General features: G+C 46.9%; 2 protein-coding genes and 2 non-coding genes across 4 annotated transcripts; 2 read left to right on the forward strand and 2 right to left on the reverse strand.

Moving 5' to 3' along the window:
• The first annotated feature begins 1399 nt into the window (after positions 1-1399).
• On the forward strand, positions 1400-9214 carry LOC124667558. The gene is made up of 3 exons (XM_047204821.1): positions 1400-1995; positions 3480-3667; positions 8428-9214. Exons 1-3 carry the CDS (start codon positions 1443-1445, stop codon positions 8896-8898), a joined length of 1212 nt encoding a protein of 403 aa, XP_047060777.1. The 5' UTR covers positions 1400-1442; the 3' UTR covers positions 8899-9214.
• A 2288-nt stretch (positions 9215-11502) lies between these two features.
• On the reverse strand, positions 11503-11574 carry TRNAQ-CUG. Its single transcript has one exon. It is a non-coding gene; the product is annotated as a tRNA-Gln (tRNA).
• A 71-nt stretch (positions 11575-11645) lies between these two features.
• On the reverse strand, positions 11646-11719 carry TRNAT-AGU. Its single transcript has one exon. It is a non-coding gene; the product is annotated as a tRNA-Thr (tRNA).
• A 352-nt stretch (positions 11720-12071) lies between these two features.
• LOC124662429 (lysosomal Pro-X carboxypeptidase-like) lies at positions 12072-16471 on the forward strand. The gene is made up of 10 exons (XM_047200270.1): positions 12072-12466; positions 12539-12725; positions 12838-12971; positions 13059-13171; positions 13247-13370; positions 13594-13743; positions 13852-14007; positions 15381-15460; positions 15556-15605; positions 16021-16471. The coding sequence occupies exons 1-10, from the start codon at positions 12080-12082 to the stop codon at positions 16185-16187; spliced, it is 1548 nt and encodes a 515-aa protein (XP_047056226.1). The 5' UTR covers positions 12072-12079; the 3' UTR covers positions 16188-16471.
• The last annotated feature ends 4232 nt before the right edge of the window (positions 16472-20703 follow it).

Here is a 20703-nt window from a genome sequence, read left to right on the forward strand (position 1 = left end):
TGATTAGTTTTTGCCAATTGTAGCCGTCGCCGTTGCTTGTTTCAACGCTGGCATACCATGGGAAAACAGCAACCCCTCCTCTAAATTTTATAGGGAAGCTGCCGTGAATTTGCCCTAAGTTTTATACTTTGTCTCATGAAACATGTTTTAATTTGTGGCTTCTGTTAAAACAAGGATTAATGATTCTTCTTGCTAGAAAGCTTTGACAGAAGTTAAAGATACTACTTATTTTGAAGGAATGAAGGTGATTTCACAAAAATTAAACCTTGTTAGATTTTGGTTGGAACCCTGGTTGAACGATATGGCACTATGTGTGGGGTATCCTTAGTTATTTGATACTCCCTCAATTTCAATGAATAAGACCTTTTTTTTTGAAAAATCAAGATAAGTAAAGTTTGACCAAGCTTTAAGAAAAAACTATCAAGAACCATGATATTATACGAAAATTATTTCACAATGTATCTAAAGGTGTTGATTTTGGCAGAATTTGGCATGGTTGTATGCTTACATGCCGGGTGACACGAAATTTTATACCTTATTAACTGCTACCATTTGCTGATCTATTTGGATTATCAGGAATGAGATAACCTTTGAAAGGTATGTGCTAAAATCTCTTGTGGTGATCTTCACTGTTGGTTCTTTTGTTGAATTATTGGACAAGTTTGTATGATGAGGAGGATGCCGAGAAGATCAAGGTGGGAGGGCAGCTTCTGATCAACAAGGCGACAATGTTGGCTAGAGTCCTCTAGTAAGAATGTGTTTCAAGCTCCGGTTCCACCAATTCAAGGACCTTGATGTGGATCCTCCTGTAATAGTTTTCTGTTTATTTTGGACAGCTGCTTGTGTTTGTGTTGTTTGAACTTCTAAAAGTGTATGCTCGAGTGTCACGAGCTTTTTTGCCCATTAGTTGGTGTTTGATGACGAACACCTGCTAGCGGTTTTCTACTGATGCAAGGGCAACCTCTTTCTCATCCCCTTCTTCTGCGTGCGTGTTATGTTGTTCGAAGACTTTGTATTTTCGTTACGCCGTAATGGAAAGGAATCCTGTTTTGAAAAAATAACAGACTGCCTATGTTTTAAATATAAATATAAAATGTTTTGAAAGTATAATTTAAACTTCCAAAACGTCTTACTTTTATCTCAGAAAAACCCACTTTTTTTTTACTTGAAACCCTCTTATTTTTAGGAACAGAGATTGTATGATCCACGAAGCAAATTCAACTCCCAAAACCTATTCATGTTTCGGCCGGTCAATTTTGAAAATTATTAAACTACATCAGGGATTCAGGGCCCGTCGGTTTTTCCACCATAGGTCCCTAACTTGGCGACTACTCCTCCTATCCGCCGGCGGGCCGTCACTCTCCCCGTGCCGTACCCTCTCCTCCGCCGATTGACCCGCCGCCCCACTCCACCCGCCGCCTCCAGTGCGCTCGCTCGCAGCGATGTCATGGCTCGCACGCTCCATCGCGGCGACCCTCTCCTCCGCCCCCTCCGATGACGACGACGACGACCACTCCGAGCCAAACTCCGGCGACAACACCCCGGATCACGCCGAAGAGGACGAGCAGCCGGACACCCCCAGCCGCGGAGTCAAGGGAGACATCTCCGAGCTCACCGAGTCCCTCACCCGCCGCTTCTGGGGCGTCGCCACCTTCCTCGCGCCGCCGCCGGCCGAGGCCGCGGCCGAGGCGGCGGAAGAGGAGCCCGAGGCGGAGGATGGGGCTCAGTCCCCGCGGGTTGCCGGGATCCGGAGCGACCTCGCGGAGATCGGGGGCAGGGTCAGGAGCGGCATCTCCATGCTCTCCAACGCCAACGCCGTGGCGGAGATCTCCAAGATCGCGTCCTCGTTCCTGCCTTTCGTGCCCGAGGAGGAGGAGGAGGTCGAGGCGGTGGGTGTGACGGAGGAGGTGGTGGTGTTCGTCAGGCACATCTCCACGCATCCCGAGACGTGGCGCGATTTCCCCCTGTTCGTCGACGACGACCGGCACGCCGATGGTAAGACCATCAGACTTTTCTGCAGGACTTTTATTTGGATTTAACTAGTTAGCTTTTTTCCCCCCTATCTTGCGCTCGTTTGATTTCCAGAGAAGTGGTGATGATACGTAAGTGCTGCAGAAGACTCTGAATTCTGAAATTTTTGGAGTGGAATTATGCGGGTTTTCTGCATTTTTTGCGGCTATACTCAGTTAACGTTTATAACTGTTTATGCTATGGTTGGTGGAAGCTGTATTTACTGAGGTTTAGGACATGAGTGGCAGCTTCAGCTCAGTTTCGAATTAGCTATACTACTTCTTCACATTTATGATAGATTGCTAAGGAATTGTAGTTTGGATTAATAAATGATGTCATAACTTATAAATCCATCTGATTGCATCTGCAGACGCCAGTTAGATAGAATGGATGCCTGAAGTGGGTTACTGTGTGCATTTTAATCCAGTCCATTCTGGCTTTAGTTCGAGTTTGTCCTTCTGTTCGCATTAATTTGAGGAGACAATTAGTATTCCAAGAGCTGTAAGTACTTGCAATTGAGGAAGTTTTTGAAGTATAGATCGCTAGATTTAATAAAGAGAAACAATTATAGTACATGTCGGGCAATGTGTTCCGGTTCCTGATCTGCATCTTCTCGTAAATGCTTATGCAGACATTTTTTTGTCTTAACATGTAGTGTTACTTGTCAGTTTTGAATTGTTACGAAGCCACAGTTACATTAGGATTGACCATGCTATTACTGATCTACAATAACTGCTCGGATATAAATAGCTAAACAGTAAACTACTCAAGTGACAAAATTAGATGCAAGCTCAAAGCACATTTGCCAGCACCTTAATCTGATGATTCACCTAGGGACATCAAAATAAGGTCTATTCCTTTTGATACTTGTAATATCACCAGGGTACGGGTTAATACATGCAAATGAGGTCCCTCATAATAAATGGGCTGTGTCACTCATCCAGTCACTTTGATCAAATAACTCCAAGAAACATTTTCACCCTGAATGCTTTCTGTACTTGGAGAAGTTTTGATTTATATTCACGCAATCAAGGTTCCTAATGATACAAGTACATGGTCAAAACATATTGAACGAAGTATATTTATCCAACAACGTTCATAGATTTTAGCTTTTGTACATATACAGAACAGATGAAAATTACACAATTATACTGTTGTTTATGGCACAATCTTAATCTTCCCTACCTACTAAATTTGGACCATGATACTTATCAGCTATTGTGCTTTTGGCACAGACTTGGTAGAGTAATGGGTCACAAATGTGTTTTGGAATGATTATCGTAGAGTACTCATTATTATATGCTCAACTTTGCTGCAAAGCCTCTCTTTGTTATGTAGGACCAGTACTTACTGTTCACTTGAGGCCATTCTTGCATCTTGTTCCATCTTGTCAGTCATCTCTTACTTATAGCACCTGACTGATTTGCTTAATTTCCGTTGCTTATACCTGCTATGCCTTTTGTGTATAGATTTTGAACTGTCAGATACACAATATGAACATGCATTGGCTATTGAGCGTATCGTACCAAGCTTGTCATATCTCAGGACTGAGCTTTGTTCTAGTAATATGAGCGAAGCATGTTTCTGGAAGATCTACTTTGTGCTTCTTCACTCAAAACTCCACAAGCAAGATGCTGAACTTCTCTCAACTACACAAGTACACTCTCATTTCTTTGTCATATATATTGAACTAATGAAGTGTGGAAATTTTCCATAGCCAATATTTAAAGCACAAGATGAATATCTTAAAATGAGTAAACTTATCTTGCTATTAATTGTGATTATTGTTCCATCTCCGATATTGTTAATAATTTGCAAGATTGATCTAGAATTCTAGAGATCCTAAAATTGATACTTCAAAGAAAGAGTTGGGATTTTTCTTTAGTGTAGTCTACATTTTCAAGTGCAAGATGTTCTTTAATGTTTGAGTACTATCTTCGCAACACATGTTTGTATGAAAACACTAGATGCTGATTGTGGTCGTCATCGTATATTCATACTGGTTTGATACATATATGGGCTTGTTGTTTCTGTGCCACAAGTTTACTTGACTAATGAACAATGAGTCTCTAGGTATACACTAGTTCTTGCCAAAATTTTGGGTAACACACTTGCTATCCACATAGCAATAGCATACATGAAACAAACATAGCACTTTACCAACTATTTATGGTTCACATTCGTTTTTATGTTATATTGTGGAGACTGCAGACTGTGGTAGATGCAAGCCACATGCAAGGCATCCACATTACCAGGGTTATTAAATACAATGTGAACTACATAAAAAACGGATCATTCTCCAGCTATGGCAGTTGCTCCTCAAATGTTGGCATTATTTTACGCACCGGGCAAGATAGATGTTCACATATCAATTCTATGATTTTTTTTATTAATATATAATGTGAACACTAATTTCTTTGAGAGTTCTAATGAACTGCTACAAATGCTTTCCAAGACCTCAGTCCTATATGTGGTGATATAATGCTGACGAACATGGTCGAGAGAACATATCCAGATTTGTAATGCTCTTCATTTGAAATAACTAGATCTAGATTATGGAAAGGAAACCTTTGATTGACCCCAAAAAAATACAATCACTAGTACCGAACTGAGTACTAAGCTAGTCCATGCCAATTGTTGTGCGTGACACACTTTTTTATCACATAACAATAGAACGAACATACCATTCCAAATTAATTGTCGCTGATTTAGTACAAAGTTGTACTGAATCAGCGACAACTAATATTGAACGGAGGGAGTAGCATTTTGCCAACTTTTTATGGTTTATATTGGTTTTTTTATGTTAAGTTGCGGAGACTGGAGGCTATGGCAACTCATTAAAGAATACAGACCACATGCAAGGCATCCATATTACCAGGGCAATTAAAATACAATGTGAACTACACAAAAAACAGATCATTCTCCAGCTATGGCATTTACTCCTCAAAAATGGCATTATTTTGTGCACCAAATGTGATAGATGTTCACATATCTTTCCTATGCAATATTAATAGCAATATGTAGTGGTTTTCATGTGAACGTTAATTTGTATAAGAGATTTAATGAGCGGTTGCAAATGTGTCCAAGTCCTCAGTCGTGTATGTTGTGATCCAATGCAGACTGACAAGGTCGTGAGAACAGCTCCAGATTTCTAATCTTCATTAAATAATTAGATCTAGATTAGGGGAAGGAAACCTGCAATTGACCCAAAAAAATACCATCACTAGTACCAAACTGAGTATTAAGCAAGTTCATGCCAATTATTGTGAGTGACACTTTTTATCCACATTGCAATAGCATATCTGAAATGAACATAGCATTTTGCCAACTTCTATGTTTTATATTAGTTTTTATGTTAAGTCGCGGAGACTGGAGACAATAACAACTCATGAAAGAAACAAACTTAGGAAAGATACTAACTAGCAAATCTTAACTTCCTAAGATAAAGAGACAATGATCTCTTGGGAACCTTATCCTGAAAGTCCAGCGCTCCCTCCTTGGGTGCCTGGTGCTGCTGTGCCCTTCTTCCTGCGCCTACATGTCATTCCCCACATGACATCTCTCCCCCCTCGATGAACAACTCGTCCTCGAGCTGGAACTGAGGATAATGTTCCTTGAAATTGGGCACATCTTCCCATGATGCCTCAGACGGTGGCTGGCCAGCCCACTATGAGCACTTGCCAGATGTCGCGGCTAACCTGGGCACAAAGGACACGCTGGGGCATTGGAAGGACCCAACCGTTGAAGAGCTCTGGCATGAAAAACATTGTGGATCCTCGCCCGTGATGGCAACTCCAAGCGATATGCTACTGAGTTGATTTTAGCAATGACCTTGTATGGTCCACAGAACTTGGGGGCCAGCTTCCCTTTAGCGAGCGGAATGAAGTGGCCGTACTTTGAGAACCTGTCCACCACTGTCAAGATAACAGTGAGGAAGCCCCCTCGATAAAATCCGTTGAGATGTCAGCCCAGACCTAGGAAGGCACCTCTAGCAGCTGAAGGAGGCCTGCCCGGTGGAGTTGCTCTGTCTTGTTGCGTTGGCACACCAGGCAAGTGTGTATGTAATCTTGGAGCACGACTCGTGTACGGGGAACATGAAAATCACGGCGAAGTCGGTGGAGGGATTTCCGCACTCCCTCGTGCCCAGCGTCATGTGCAGCAGCGAGAATTTTGGGCAACAGTTCAGAATAGTGATATTTAGGCATGACCCTCGAAGGTGAGGAGAACATCAGTCACCGTCCAAGGTGCAGTTATGGTACCTGCAGGAAGCTGATCACGCAGAGCCACCAATGCATGATCTGTAGTGTTGGCTGCACGAAGCTTGTCGAAGAGGTCGAAGGTTGGATAGGTGATGGCTCAGACTAGTAGCTCCTCGGTGTCGCGACGAGAGATTGTGTCGGCTGCGATGTTGAGGCGACCCGGCTTGTACTCAGTGGTGTTGAGGGATCATTGATAGACGCTGGTCGAGGAGGAACTTGAGGCTGAAGTGGTCTTTCCTAACAATGAATGCCTGACCTCAGAGGTATGTCCGCCAAGGTCATACTCAGTGGTGTTGAGGGATTGTTGGTAGACGCTGGTCGAGGAGGAACTTGAGGCTGAAGTGGTTTGTCCGCACAACGAATCCCTGACCCCAAAGGTATGGCCGATGGCCGCCAATGTCGCGCTGCCTAAACGAGGTAACCAGCTCACACTCGTAAGCTGCCAAGGAAGTATGATGTGGAGCTATTGCCCGACTGAAGTAGGCGAAGGGCCCAACACCTTGGTGCATAACATCGCCGAATCCAACCCTAAGGCGTCGCACTCCACGATGAATGGCTCAGCAAAGTCTGGCAGCTGTAGCATGGGGGCAGTTCTGAGTGTTGTCTTGAGTTACAAGAACGCATGTGCGCTGTGCTGCCTCCTTTGACCACGAGAATGCCTCCCTTTTGAGGAGTTGAGTGAGGTGCTGCAGTGTTCCCGAAGTATTGGATGAACTTCCGGTAGTAGCTGAGAAGACCCAAAAAGCCACCCACCGCCGTGCAGACTTGGGTGCTGGCCAATCGACAACTGCCTTGATCTTCTGTTGTCAGTGCCCATGCCTGCCACTGAGATGGCGTGGCGAAGGTAAGAGATAGACGACTCCGCAAATGAACACGTGTAATGTTTTAAAAGGAGTTGTGCTTGCACATAGTAGGAGGACAACGCGGATGGTGAAGGTGCTCCGACCAAGATGCACTATAAATCAAAATGTCATCAAAGAAAACGAGAATAAATCAAAATGTCATCAAAGAAAACAAGCACAATTTGTTGAAGGAGTGGCCAAAGGACCTCATTCATCAAAGCTTGGAACGTTGACAGGGCGTTTGTCAAGCCAAACGCATAGCCAGGAACTCAAATAGAGCCCCGTGTGTACAGAAGGTTGTCTTCTTGATGTCCTCTGGATGCATCCGAACTTGGTGGTAGCCCAAGCGGAGGTCTAACTTTGTGAAAAAGTGGCCTCCGAGGGATGATTGTGGTTGCCTGATCCTATGTACGATATAGATACTGGTGATGAAAGCAGGACAAGGCTCTCGTACGCACGTGCCAAGTCCATGGTGTCATCCAAGGTCACCGGTTTCTGGACCTTTACATGAGTCTTGAGGGGCTCCGTCCAAGTTGATGGTGAAGAGGTGAATTTCCCGCCGCTCGGACATGGGTTCAACACGCGCCAAGCGAGTTAGAAACTGCTCCTGATAGTCTGCCACTGTACCGGTGCGATGCAGGGAGACCAAGGGGGCCCAAAGCACTGTACCATAGCTGAGCGAGGCCTGTCATGTGAAGGCTTCCTTCCATGTCCGCTCTTCTGCCGGCGTGTGCTGTCCCGGAAGAGCTGGTCTCACCAGTTCAGCCATGGCAGTGGGTCCTCCCTCCCGTGAATGGTAGGGAAGTCCATCTTGGTGAAGAGAGGAACCTTGGGCTCCCCCCCGTCAATGGTAGGGAAGAGCTGTACCATAGCTGAGCGAGGCCTGTCATGTGAAGGCTTCCTTCCATGTCCGCTCTTCTGCCGGCGTGTGCTGTCCCGGAAGAGCTGGTCTCACCAGTTCAGCCATGGCAGTGGGTCCTCCCGCCCGTCAATGGTAGGGAAGTCCATCTTGGTGAAGAGAGGAACCTTGGGTTCCCCCCCCCCCCCTCCCCCTACGAGAATCCAGAACAGGAAGGGTCCATATTATATCGTTATGAAATTGCGTACTATCACAAATGTCATTGTTGTGGGTCCATATTACAATGTTAATGGTACCATGTGTATTCTCTTTTATCAACATATGCATATACCACTCTTTGGAAACTACATTAAAAATGTTAACTATCAACAATGTAAAATGTGAATTGTGTGGATCATATTTAGTAATGCTAGAAAAGGGGGTTAAATATTACCTCAATGTATTCTCTTTTGCGCAGATCCTGGAAGCAAGAGAAGAGTTGTTGCAAAGCTCCCCGAGGATGAAAAAGCTAGGATCCCAGCCTGGGGGCTCATCAGAAAACAAGGATTCTCCATCTACCCAAGCTGAAGATACAGAGTTCTCAGCATCAAGCATCCAATACAAGAGTGGGTTGTCTGAAGCAACAACGTTCCAAGAACCAACTCCTGACCCTTTGCCAGGTGTTGAGGCCATCAAGCATCCTATTTCAACCAGCGAGTTGGAAATAGTTGACAAGTCTGTAATTGAAGAAGTGCTGGTGGTGAAAAATGAGATGATGAATATATCTGAGAAGCCTAAGCTTTATACCCCAGAGGATGACGACGATAAAGAAGTGGAGGAATGGCTAGAGGATATGGATCATGTGTCCAGCAAATCAGGCAACATCACTTTTGCTGGGCATGACGAAGATGAGGATGTGTCATTCAGCGACCTGGAGGATGACGAATGATTAAGGGATGGCTGGCAATTACCCACAGTCAGCTCGTGGCCTTGTGTCAATTACATAGTCTGTGGCATCAAAAGAAAAACTCGCTGTCAATGAAGGATCATAGCTTGCGTAGATATTATAGCTTGAACAGCGTGGTAGTAGAATCACGGGGAGTTGTATCTTTGGGGTTTGTTTTCTTGATTATGTGTCGTAATTGTCTGTACATAGAAACCAGTACCTGACGCTGGTGTGTAACTACCACCGCTGCTCTGCGCTGACGCTGAGATTCTGAATGTAGATACCACAATACAATCTAAAGCGGTCAGATATTGTGTAACCGTATTGCATAGGATTGCACGCCTTCAGGTTTCTAATCCTAGTTTGAAATAACTAGATCTAAAACTATGGGGAGAAACCTGCAAATAACCCAAAAACATACCATCACTAGTATCGAAAAGCCTGTTCAAGAAAGAGAAAGTATCAAAAAGAGTATTATGGGCGATTCTTGTAATATTAGTAGCGCTACTATTGAACCCACTATTATGGGCGATTCTAGTAAACATCACTCAACATGGATGGGGCAATTGCACTTAATTACCGCTATGTTTTATGCTTTTTCAAAACATTTTTCTATCTTTGTAGTTACATCTTAAAATACATATAAGGAATATGGGCCAAATGACGGCGACACATGCCACATGGTTCTCAACATTGCGACGACGAAGACCATTAAGATCGATCTACAGGTGCTGCGCAACCACGCTGTGCTGGCCGGATCCGCGGTGGCCCAAGAGGGCATGCTCATTTTGCATGAGGAAGCCAGCCTTGTCATCCATGTTCTCAACCCTTTGACTGGCACGCCATCGATTTTTCATCGGTGAAGACATTGTAGCGTGGCCGTGGCCGCAGGGCCCTGTTTCCAGGAAGTTTTGCGAGGATCACAAGGTGACGGCCGCGGGTTTCTTCGATGACAGCGATATCGTGATCTACGTTGGAGAGGTCAATCGGATGGCTGTGGCCAAGCCCGGAGACTCGCGTTGGACACCTGACCGTGGCTTTCGGTCTCCTGTTCTGGCCACTATCACGTTCCAGCTCCTGTTCTATCGAATAGATGACAAGAACCCTGTAATGCTAGACATGGTAGGAGGGTTATCACGATTGGTGCTCACCATCGCCCTAGACAACAGTCTCTACAGACGTGTATGGAAGTAAATGGTCGAAGGACATCATTCTCACCAAAAGGCCGGATAATGCATTCCAGAGTATCATGCCTTGTTATCCCAAGATTAGGTTACATGCAATTGGCATCCTTATGGATTTAGGATCGAACTTCGTTGTTTTGGAGCATGTTAATTCTTACAACTTCGAAAGCATAATTTTAAAGTCTAACCTTTACCTGCTTGCTAAAGAGGAGCTAATCACCCAATCCGACGGACGACTTATTAATGTTCGCAAGGACAATGAGCTAGAAATTGGCGACATTATGTACATGCTATTGAAAGATGGTGATACTATTATTATTCTTATCAATAGCCACCATCGCTACATCAACACTACCTGATTGCGATCTACAAAAACTACATGATTGCACTCTCTTTAAAATTAATAAAAAATCAATCGGTTGTTTCAGCCAACCCACCGTGCTATGCCCCTTTCGTGGGAGATTTTTTATACGGATTGTTTGCGTGGATATGTCCCACAGTCTATGGGATCAAGAGCTGAGCTTGGGAAGCTAGTTAGCTTAAGCCACCAACTATTGAATGTGCAAGATAGTTGGAGTTTGATGTCCTTAACACATGTTGTTTGCGTGCATATGTCCCACAGCATATGGGATCAAGAGCTGAGCTTGGGAAGCTAGTTAGATTAAGTCACCAACTATTGAATGTGCAAGATAGTTGGAGTTTGGTGTCCTTAACACATGCTCTCTAGCTATTGCACATATATTAACAAGGTTAAATGTTTTGCTTAAGAAGACTGAGTTTCAACAACTTCAGATGTTATGAAATTCACTCTCACATACAACAATGCCATAAATACTTAAATCTATGAACTCTCAAGTTTCATTGTGGCAAGCAGTTCGTATGCTGCTTCAAGAGTTACTGGCATGACCTGAATCCAGTTCGTATGTCTTAACCACTAGTGAACTCGGTGGGACCTCTTTTTTTAAACTCTGAATCCAGTAAAGCATGTGAACGTCTGAAAAAAAACCTAGTTCACGTTACACAGGAAGAAAGGAAAGGGCAGCCAACCTTCCCTTGTCTCTCCCCTAAATTATACTGTTTCTTGTCGATTTCAACACGAAAATTACTCCCCATTCAACATGGTCTCATTTAGGGAATTTATTTGCCAATTGATGGCACTTAATGAGAACATATGAATCTAAAGGAACACCATGTTTAATTCTACAAGGACTGAACAACATAAATATGTAACTAACATTTGAAATATACAACATAAATATGTAACTAACATTTGAAATATAGTACTGCATCAATAATTTGCGGAATAGACGCAAAGATTTTTTTCTTGAGATGAAAACTTGAATGAAAATCTAGTTTTGAAGTTGCACGCAAACTACTCAGATGAAATTCTTATGAAACGCATCAAATGCAAGATGAAAAAAAGAGGTCCCACCGAGACTTGAACTCGGGTTACTGGATTCAGAGTCCAATGTCCTAACCACTAGACCATGGGACCATCTGCGTTTTGCAATCCGCATTAATATTATTTGATATATTAATTTTCATGTAAAATGAAAAAAATAAGAATGCTTTCATTGAGAGTTGAACTCAAGACCTCCCGCTTACTAAACGGGTGCTCTAACCAACTGAGCTATGAAAGCTCTTATGGCCACCTTCCATATTTATCTTGCTTGTTCGACTGACTCCCCCATTCACTTGCCTCCGTTTCATATTACGCCACATCGCCTCTGTTGCTGCAGGCCTGCAGCTCCGGCCCATCTGGTGGAGATGATGCTGGATCGTCGTCGTCCCCGTGAGTGCGTCCGTCCGTCAGCTTAGCCTGCAGGTAGATTTTGCTCCGATGTCACCGTGCACCATCGCATCCGCTGAGGCGGAGTAGACGACACCACGCACATAGGCCAACGTCAGGTGCCACGTCAAAAGCTCCCCAGTTTTCCGCGCACTTCGATCCGCTGCACCAGGTCGTCTCCACTCTCAGCTCGCCGGAGGCAAGCGCCGCGATGCATCCGCCTCGCCGCCGCCTTCTCCTCCTCCTCCTCCTCTCCCTCGGCCTCCTCCCGGCCGTCACGTGGGCGCTACTCGCGCCGCCCCGCTTCCCGGGCCCCGACGCGCGGCCGCGGGCGGGAGCGGGAAACGGGGTCGGGGGCTACGAGTTCGAGACCCGCTACTTCCGGCAGCGGCTGGACCACTTCAGCTTCCCCGGGGTTGGGGACGAGGAGTTCTTCCAGCAGCGGTACCTCGTGGGCCGCGCCGGCGGCTGGGCGGGCCCCGGCGGGCCCATCTTCTTCTACTGCGGCAACGAGGGCGACATCGCCTGGTTCGCCGCCAACTCCGGCCTCGTCTGGGAGGCCGCCCCGCGCTTCGCCGCCCTCGTCGTCTTCGCCGAGGCAAATCATCTTACAAACCTACACCACCTTCCCCTGTAGCTGCCCCTCGCTCACTGTTGTTCTGCGCTGCAGCATCGCTACTACGGCGAGTCCATGCCGTTCGGCAGCAAAGACAAGGCTTACAACAACTCCAGGTCCTTGGCGCACCTGACGGCAGAGCAAGCGCTCGCTGACTACGCCGTGCTGCTCACCGACCTCAAGAGGAACCTGTCTGCAGAAGCCAGCCCCGTGGTGCTCTTCGGGGGCTCATATGGTGGAAGTAAGAGCTGCTAGTACTAGCTTATCTTGAATTCTCCATTGCGTCTTAATAATTGGCAGATTCTGCAGTATTCTTTCAATTCTGTACTGATTTTCTTGATTGGGGCGCGCAGTGCTGGCTGCTTGGATGAGGCTCAAGTACCCGCATATTTCTGTCGGGGCTCTTGCGTCGTCAGCACCGATCCTGCAGTTTGAGGATATCGTACCTTGTGCCATATTCTACGATCTCGTTTCAAATGATTTTAAGGTTTGTGCGTGCATAAATCTTTGGCTTCATTGTGCTTTTATGAGTAAAGGACACCGTTGACACTAGTGCTTCTATATATGTATTCAGAGGGAAAGCTTAGGCTGCTTTCAAACAATAAAGGACTCCTGGAAAGAACTAGATGAGCAAGGAAATGCCCAAGATGGTCTTCTGAAACTAAGCAAAACATTTCACCTTTGCCAGTGGGTTATTTCTCTATAAGTTTAATCTCTCTCAGTAATATTGATTGTAATAACAAATGTGTGAATGGCTGGCAGGACCCTGAAATCCTCCGAAGCACTTTCAGATTGGTTGAGCTCAGCTTACAGCTATCTGGCCATGGTGGATTACCCTATGTCATCAGATTTTCTCATGCCTTTGCCTGCCAGCCCAATTAAAGAAGTTAGTTCTTAAACCCTTTTTGCCATGAATCGCTTTGAGCATTTCTGTATGTGCTAGTAAGATTCAGTTAAAAATCATTAATTTGCATCGCAAAGGAACAACAAAAGGAATGTGTGTAGAGATCGCAATGGTAATCATGTGTTTTCCCACTTTGTAAGCTTATTGTGTTGTATTTTCTTAACACCATCAGTACTTAATATGAATTATCCTGTTTCTTATCAAGGTATGTAGAAATATTGACAAGCAACCAGAGGGGACGAGTACACTGGAACGAATTTATGCAGGAGTAAATGTATACTACAACTACACGGGTACTGTTGACTGCTTTGATCTGGATGATGATCCGCATGGAATGGGTGGATGGGATTGGCAGGTCCTGAAACTACAACTTTTACCCATTTCTATCCATTGGATATATCTCACACATGTTATAGTACTTGAATTTTAGTGTATTACATGCTTTGTTCTTTGGTTAACACAGGCTTGTACTGAGATGGTAATGCCAATGACTTCCAGTGAAGATCTTAGTATGTTCCCACGATATGAATTTGACTATGGTTTGTATGCTGATAATTGTGTCAAAAGCTTTGGTGTTAGACCAAGGCCTCGATGGATCACTACAGAGTTTGGTGGCCACGTAAGTCTATTTATTGCATAGAATTTGACACGCTATAGTAAGCAGTAAGTTTTTTTTTACTTGGTCGGTCTAGATGATCTGTTATCAATCAAGCACATACTTTTCTCAAGTAACTGTTTAAGGAAGTCTAGTTATAATCATTTTCGAGGAAAACCTTTCACTGTGGTTGATTCTGGTACTTCAACAATCATCACTATTGAAACCCTGATATGGATTCTGTTGGCAGTTATATGCCTGTGGTACCTTAAGCATGAATTCATTATAATGTGTCCAGATCTTAGGGTGACTTCTTTCGGGCTTCTGGACAGGCTTATAGGTTCCCCACAGCAGAAGCCCAAAAGAAGTCTCCAGCTTCTCCCCACTGAGAATCTCCTCAGAAGCCCATTTACATGCAGTGGAGAGAAACTGGTATCGACCAGTTTCCCGAGCTTCTCCGCTCTGGCCCAAATCGTTTTCTTCAAATGGTCATGTTGTTTGCAGTATTTACACAAAATGCCACCGCTGAGGCGAGCCAGGAAAGAAAACGAAACGAAATGCCCTCCCCGCTCGTGCTCCAGCTCACCCTCGAGCTCGCCACCGCCCGCGGCCGAGCCCCCCCTCCCGCCGCCGCCGACGCCAGATCCCGGCGGGGGACGGCCGGATCCCGCCCTCCCCGCCGCTCCTCACCTACTGCTCGTGCTCTGTCCCTGGCTCGTGCTCGAGCTCGTGCTCCAGCTCGCCCTCGAGCTCGCCACCGCCCGCGGCCGAGCCCCCCCTGCCGCCGCCGCCGACGCCACGCCAGATCCCGACGGGGGACGGCCGGATCCCGCCCTCCCCGCCGCTCCTCCCCTACTGCTCGTCTCTGTCCCTGGCTCGTGCTCGAGCTCGTGCTCCAGCTCGCCCTCGAGCTCGCCGCCGCCGCCCGCGGCCGAGCTCCCTGCAGCCGCCGCCGAACCCCCACCGTCGCCACCCCTGCACCGCGCGTCCTCCTGCTCGTCCTCGAGCTCCTCTGCCCTGCCCCAGATCTAAGGGCATAACAGACATTTAACAATTTAGGACAGCAAATAAGCTAAATAGCACAAGCCCAAAAGAAGTCTCCTAATAGTTTCTGTCCACAGCAGTTTCTCCCCACCAAAATCTATAAGCAGGCTTATGCAGAATCACAAGCCCAAAAGAAGTCAGCCTTAGTATGTTATATTACTAACATTCAAACTCATTAGAGCTATGGGTCATTTCAGAGCTTGACAATGTTGTCATATTATGCCAAGTTTAGTTACAGTCTTTCTGGTATCCAATGAATGATTGATTGATTGATTTGGTCACTGGGGCAGAATATTATTTACAGCCTTTTGATACAAGTGAGACTGATTGTCTTAAACTTCTTCATTTTTCAGAATATAAGTTCAGTTCTGGACAAATTTGGCAGTAATATCATATTCTTCAATGGACTTCTCGATCCTTGGAGTGGTGGAGGGTGAAGAAACTTCACTTGTTTTCCAATAATAAATACTCTCATCAGGTTGAGTGCCTCCTATTGTCTTAGTAATGTTATTTTTCTGAATGCTGCAGCGTCCTGAAGAACATATCTTCGAGTGTTATTGCCATTGTGGCTCCACTAGGTACTGTACCTTCGCCCATCGCTGATGCAGTAGCTTCTTAGTTTCTATATAACGACATAGAATAGACTCAAAACTAAAACTAAGTACAATCAAACTGATCAATCAATCTTGCGAAGACACGTGAGCTGCATTCCATTGTGTTACTCGTTTAATGATTTCCATTGAGCTGCATATTATTTCATCTCATTTGGGTGCAATAATATTACAAAACTATAACTTGTCATGAATTTCCCTGCAATTTTTTGTGTCATGACTTAGATCCAGTAATTGCCATCTGTTTGGATTCTCTGGCTATCTCTGGCTAATGTATCTGTTGGTAAGGGGCTGATGGGTAATGGCCCATCTGGTGGCGTGAGTTTCAGGCTGCCGCATGGTAGTTTCATCACTGATGTGCTGCTATTGGTTTGCTCTGCAGGAGCACATCACATAGACCTGCGTCCCGCGACCAAGGAGGACCCAGATTGGCTAGTAAGCCTTAGAGAATCAGAACTTGAGATCATATCCGTCTGGCTATCGGATCACTACGGGGCAGGAGGGGTGCTATTTCAGAACGCAGCTGCCAATGACCAGGCTGCCTCATGAGCAAACGGCACACTCCCCTTGATATTGCCCCAAAGTTTCAAATGTACAGTACATTGCTTGTTTAGGACTCGGTTCTGACTGACATGAGATGACCATCTCAGCAGTTCGATCTCCCAGCCACGAGCCATCGTCTTCGTCAGCTGCTACACCGCGAAGATAAGGTCCATATCATCGTATGCTGATTTCGTGCCTACTGTGCAGAATCAATAAGCCTGTAAATTGTAACCGGACGGTGCGATGCTCCTGCTTCTAGGAAACGGACACCCTTGGTGGGCATAATACTGCACAGACAACGGGGCGACCCATCCCGCGCCCGCGCGTCCGGATGGGTCGAAACGGACAAAACCGCGGCCCAGCGCGCGGACCCATCCCTAAAACGGATGGCCACGGCGTCCGGGACGACCCAAACCCGGCCCAAATCTTGGACGAGTTTGCATGGCCGCGGACGCGAAATGCTGGTCTCTCGCGTCCTCCCTTTATCCGCCCCTGGCCCGCCTGTCTGCCTCCCAAAACACAAGCCCGTCGCACACATCTCCCACCGCTCCGCCGCCACCAACGGACCGGTGATTTGGGAGCGCATCGACGCCGGCCACCGTCGTCGAGACGCCGGCAAGCGGGGCGGAAGCATAGGTTGAGGCCCCGCGCTGCTTTCGCCGCGTCGTAGCAGAGTCGGAGGACGCCGCTGCCGGCGCTGTTGTCCTCTCACCGTCGCGACACCTCCCGCCGTTCGCAGCTGCGCCGTTTTCGCCGGAGTTGAGCTCTCCTGCCCGTGTTTCCAGACCGCAAGTCGGCTGAGACGGCCATGCCTGCAGGTCCCTACGGAAGCATTTGGATCGCCTCCGCCTGCGAGGTGTTCGTTGAAATGGTCGAACTAAAATGTGTCCCTTTTCAGATCATGGTGGACAGCGACGACGAATACTACTTCAAGAACTTCATCGACACGTCGTCAGAAGAGGAGTCCGACGATGATTTTTTCACGTATGCTGCGCTGCTCATCCACGAGCACATTGTCTCGCAGATCCCGTGTACCGGGGGTCCTTGCCGGGGCGCGCGGCCGCCTTGGACCGCAAAAGAGAACGCGGCCACAACCAGCTCTACAACGACTACTTCCAACCCACTCCATTGTTCGTGCCGGCCTTGTTTCGCCGTCGTTTTCGGATGCGCTGTTCCGCCGGATAATGGATGGCGTCAAGATCTACGACGACTACTTCTGTGCGAAAGTGGATGCAATTGGCAAGGTAGGCCTCTTTTCGTACCAGAAATGCACGGCAGCGATTAGGATGCTCGCATATGGCGTTGCCGGTGATTTCGTAGATGAGTACACGCGCATGAGTGAGTCAACCGGCTTGGAAGCGATGTACGGGTTCGCGGAAGCGATGATCGGTTCGTTCGGAGAACGGTACCTCCGCCAACCTAATGCGAGAGGACACAACTCGTCCGTTGTCAATCAACGCTTCCGGGGGTTTCTCGGGATGCTTGGCAGCATAGGCTCGCATGCACTCGGGAGTGGAAGAACTGCCCCTTTGGTTGGCGAGGGCATACGGCCGGCCATTCGAGGGGTGCACGATCATTCTTGAAGGCTGTTGCTTCACATGACACATGGATTTGGCACTCATTCTTCGGAATGGCTGGCTCGCACAATGACATCAATGTCTTGCGGCGCTCTCCGGTGTTTGATAGGCTAGCGTACGGTAAGTCCCACGATGTGGATTTTGAGATCAATGGCCACCACTACACCAAGGGGTACTACCTTGCCGATGGTATCTATCCACCCGGGGCTACACTCGTGAAGACAATCGAAACCCCATCTCGGAGCAGGAGGCAAGGTTTGCCAAAGAGCGAGGAGGCAGCCCGGAAAGATGTCGAGCGGGCGTTTGCCATCCTCCAAGCTCGTTGGACTATCGTCGGACACCTGCCGAGCACTGGGATGTGCAAACTCTGTGGGAGGTGATGACCGCTTGTGTAATCATGCATAACATGATTGTTGAGGTAGAGCGGGATGATTCACTCTTTGATAATGACTGGGAAGGCCAAGGAGAGTTGGTTACTCCTCAAGGTGGTCCGGCATCATTCCAGGACATTCTTCATGCGCACCATGAAATTCAAGATCTACCTGTACACAACCAGCTTCAGGCTGATTTGGTCGAGCACATGTGGCAGCATGTAGGCAACAATGCTGCAAACAACAATGATGAAGGAAATCCAGAAGCCTAGACTATTTGTATCGTTTTTTTATTTTATTTGAATAATACTTTATCCTTGATTACATGGACTACGTAATGTGTAATACATTTTGAGCATTTGAACTATTTTATATATTTTATATAATTTTTTTGCGTTTTTCTAGTGAATTTACAAGAAAAACATACCATAGGGCGCCGCGACCCAAATCTGCCGTGTTGGGCGCAGCGCGCGACCCAAACGGACGCGCGGACGCGGGGCTCCGTCTGCGCGTCCGCTCGGCCACGCAAACGGCCCAAAACGGACGGCCAGCGCGTCCGTTTGGGTCGCTCGGTTGGAGATGCCCTTAGAGCATGTCTAACAGGCCCCGTATTTTTTCGCCCCTTAAAACGCGAGTAGAGGGCCCTGTATATAAAACGCGAGTACTTTTAACCGGACAAAAAGGCCTCCCGTCTAGCAGTCCCCGTATACGAAAGTCGTAAAAGAGCATATTCTAAGAATATGCTTCTTTTTTCATCTCTTCGCGCTGCAGCCCCGCCGTCGGACCTGCCGCCCCACCGGACCTGCCACCCCGCACCACCGGACATGCCGCCCCGAGCTGCTGCCACGCGCCGCCTCGCCGCCTCGCCCCGCTTCTCAGGCCGCGAGCGGCCCCCGTCGCCTTGCGCCGCCTCAGGCCGCCATGGCCCCCGTCGCCTTGTGCCGCCATGGCCCCCGTCGCCTTGTGCCGCCTCAGGCCGCCATGGCCACCCTGGCCCTGCCCCGTCGCGGCGCACCCGCCCTGCCCGCGCCGGCGCCAGTTCCGCCCCGTCCCCACCAGCTCCGCTCCGAGTGGGAGAACGCGAAATTTTGCTTCAAAATTCATCTAGTTTTTTCATTATTTGATAGAAATCTTGATGGGTTGAAAGAAATTGGTAGAGATTTGATAGAATTTAGAGCTCGTTGGCTGGAATTGGTCGCCGGAGTGGAGTTTGTTTGGCGGCGGCGCGGCGAGGTCCGGTGGTGCGAGTGCGGTTTTCACCCCTATAAGCCCCTCCACCCTCTACAAGTAAGGGGCGAGGGAGAAAATTCCCAGGGCCCTGTATATTTTAGATACGGGGTGAACCGTTTAGGGGGCCTGCTAGACGGCCATTTTCGCCCGCACCCCGTATACCGCCGGAATTATACAAGTCCGGCGTGGTTTAGGGGGTCTGTTAGACCTGCTCTTAGATGTGCAAGCAGTAGCCGCCACCGCAACCAAAACTCAAGTGATGAAAAGCTAGCACAATTCACTTATACACTTCAACGTTTGCTCCATGTGCTGGGGCCCCGTATGCCTCATCTGCTGGTTAACTTAAATTTCGTTCATATTTTTGAAGATATATTACAAAGATGAACTGAATTTAACTAAATTTGAACATAAACTAAAAACTAGCCTAGTTGCGGCAGTAGAACCAGCTGTAATCCAGCTCCTCCTTGCCCTTGTTGCTGGTGCAACTAAGACCAGCGATGGTGCCTTTGCCGCCACCTCCTCCGGTGCTGCTGCTGGTGCTTGCATTGTCGTCGTTGCCTAGGTCGAACATTTGGCTGAAGCAAGGCCACGGGCTACGGCCTGAGTAAAACTTGTGCTGAGTCTAGCGCCTCATGTGGTGTAAAGCTGAGCAAAACATGTGTTCAGTCTAGCGCCTGACGTGGTGTAAAGCTGAGAAAAACCTGTGTTCAGTCTAGCGCCTCATGTGGTGTAAAGCTAGTTCTGATGAGTTAGAGCTTCATGTCCATGAAAATATCTATCTTAACAGCTAGTTGTGTGGCGTTGCTTATAAGTAGCATCCAAGACCTAGTGGGCAAGGCTCATGAGTTTAGAAAAAATTCCTAGATCTTCTTAATCTACGATGTCAAGTTTCCCCTCTCTCTCATTTTTGCTCTTGCAGGAAATTTCTTAAGATCTGCATTTTGGCAATGGAGAATTGACACAAGACTTAGTCACAAGTGGGTGATGCTTGCGTAGTAGGGTGTGTGTGTGCATAGCCTCTCTTAAAGGAGACGTAGAGCTGTTGCCAATAAATTGAACTCCCCGAAACAAACAGGTGTCTTAGAGCATCTCCAGCCGCATCCCCCAAACGCGCCCCAAAACTTTAAAACATTGTATTTTTATTTTTATAGATAGAAGAAAACTTTGTACTAATATTGATGTACTATTCAAAGCGGTGCAATATAAACAAATTACATATAAAAACTTAAAAAACATAAAAAAAATTACATATAAATTTTTCAAATTACTTCTTCTAAACTTTTTATAATAATCAATATCATATATATTTATAGTAATAAATTGTACATGGCAAAGATACATGAA

Source organism: Lolium rigidum, chromosome 6 (genome assembly GCF_022539505.1).
Source record: "Lolium rigidum isolate FL_2022 chromosome 6, APGP_CSIRO_Lrig_0.1, whole genome shotgun sequence".
NCBI classification, from domain to species: Eukaryota; Viridiplantae; Streptophyta; class Magnoliopsida; order Poales; family Poaceae; genus Lolium; species Lolium rigidum.

Bases quoted from the DNA above. Each gene is read 5' to 3' on its own strand.
- LOC124667558 (XM_047204821.1), top strand. From the start codon at position 1,443: ATGTCATGGCTCGCACGCTCCATCGCGGCGACCCTCTCCTCCGCCCCC. The intron at 1,996-3,479 runs GTAAGACCATCA...TTTTGTGTATAG, and splicing joins CGACGACCGGCACGCCGATG to ATTTTGAACTGTCAGATACA. The intron at 3,668-8,427 runs GTACACTCTCAT...TCTTTTGCGCAG, and splicing joins AACTTCTCTCAACTACACAA to ATCCTGGAAGCAAGAGAAGA.
- LOC124662429 (XM_047200270.1), top strand. From the start codon at position 12,080: ATGCATCCGCCTCGCCGCCGCCTTCTCCTCCTCCTCCTCCTCTCCCTC. The intron at 12,467-12,538 runs GCAAATCATCTT...TCTGCGCTGCAG, and splicing joins CCCTCGTCGTCTTCGCCGAG to CATCGCTACTACGGCGAGTC. The intron at 12,972-13,058 runs GTTTGTGCGTGC...ATATGTATTCAG, and splicing joins TCGTTTCAAATGATTTTAAG to AGGGAAAGCTTAGGCTGCTT.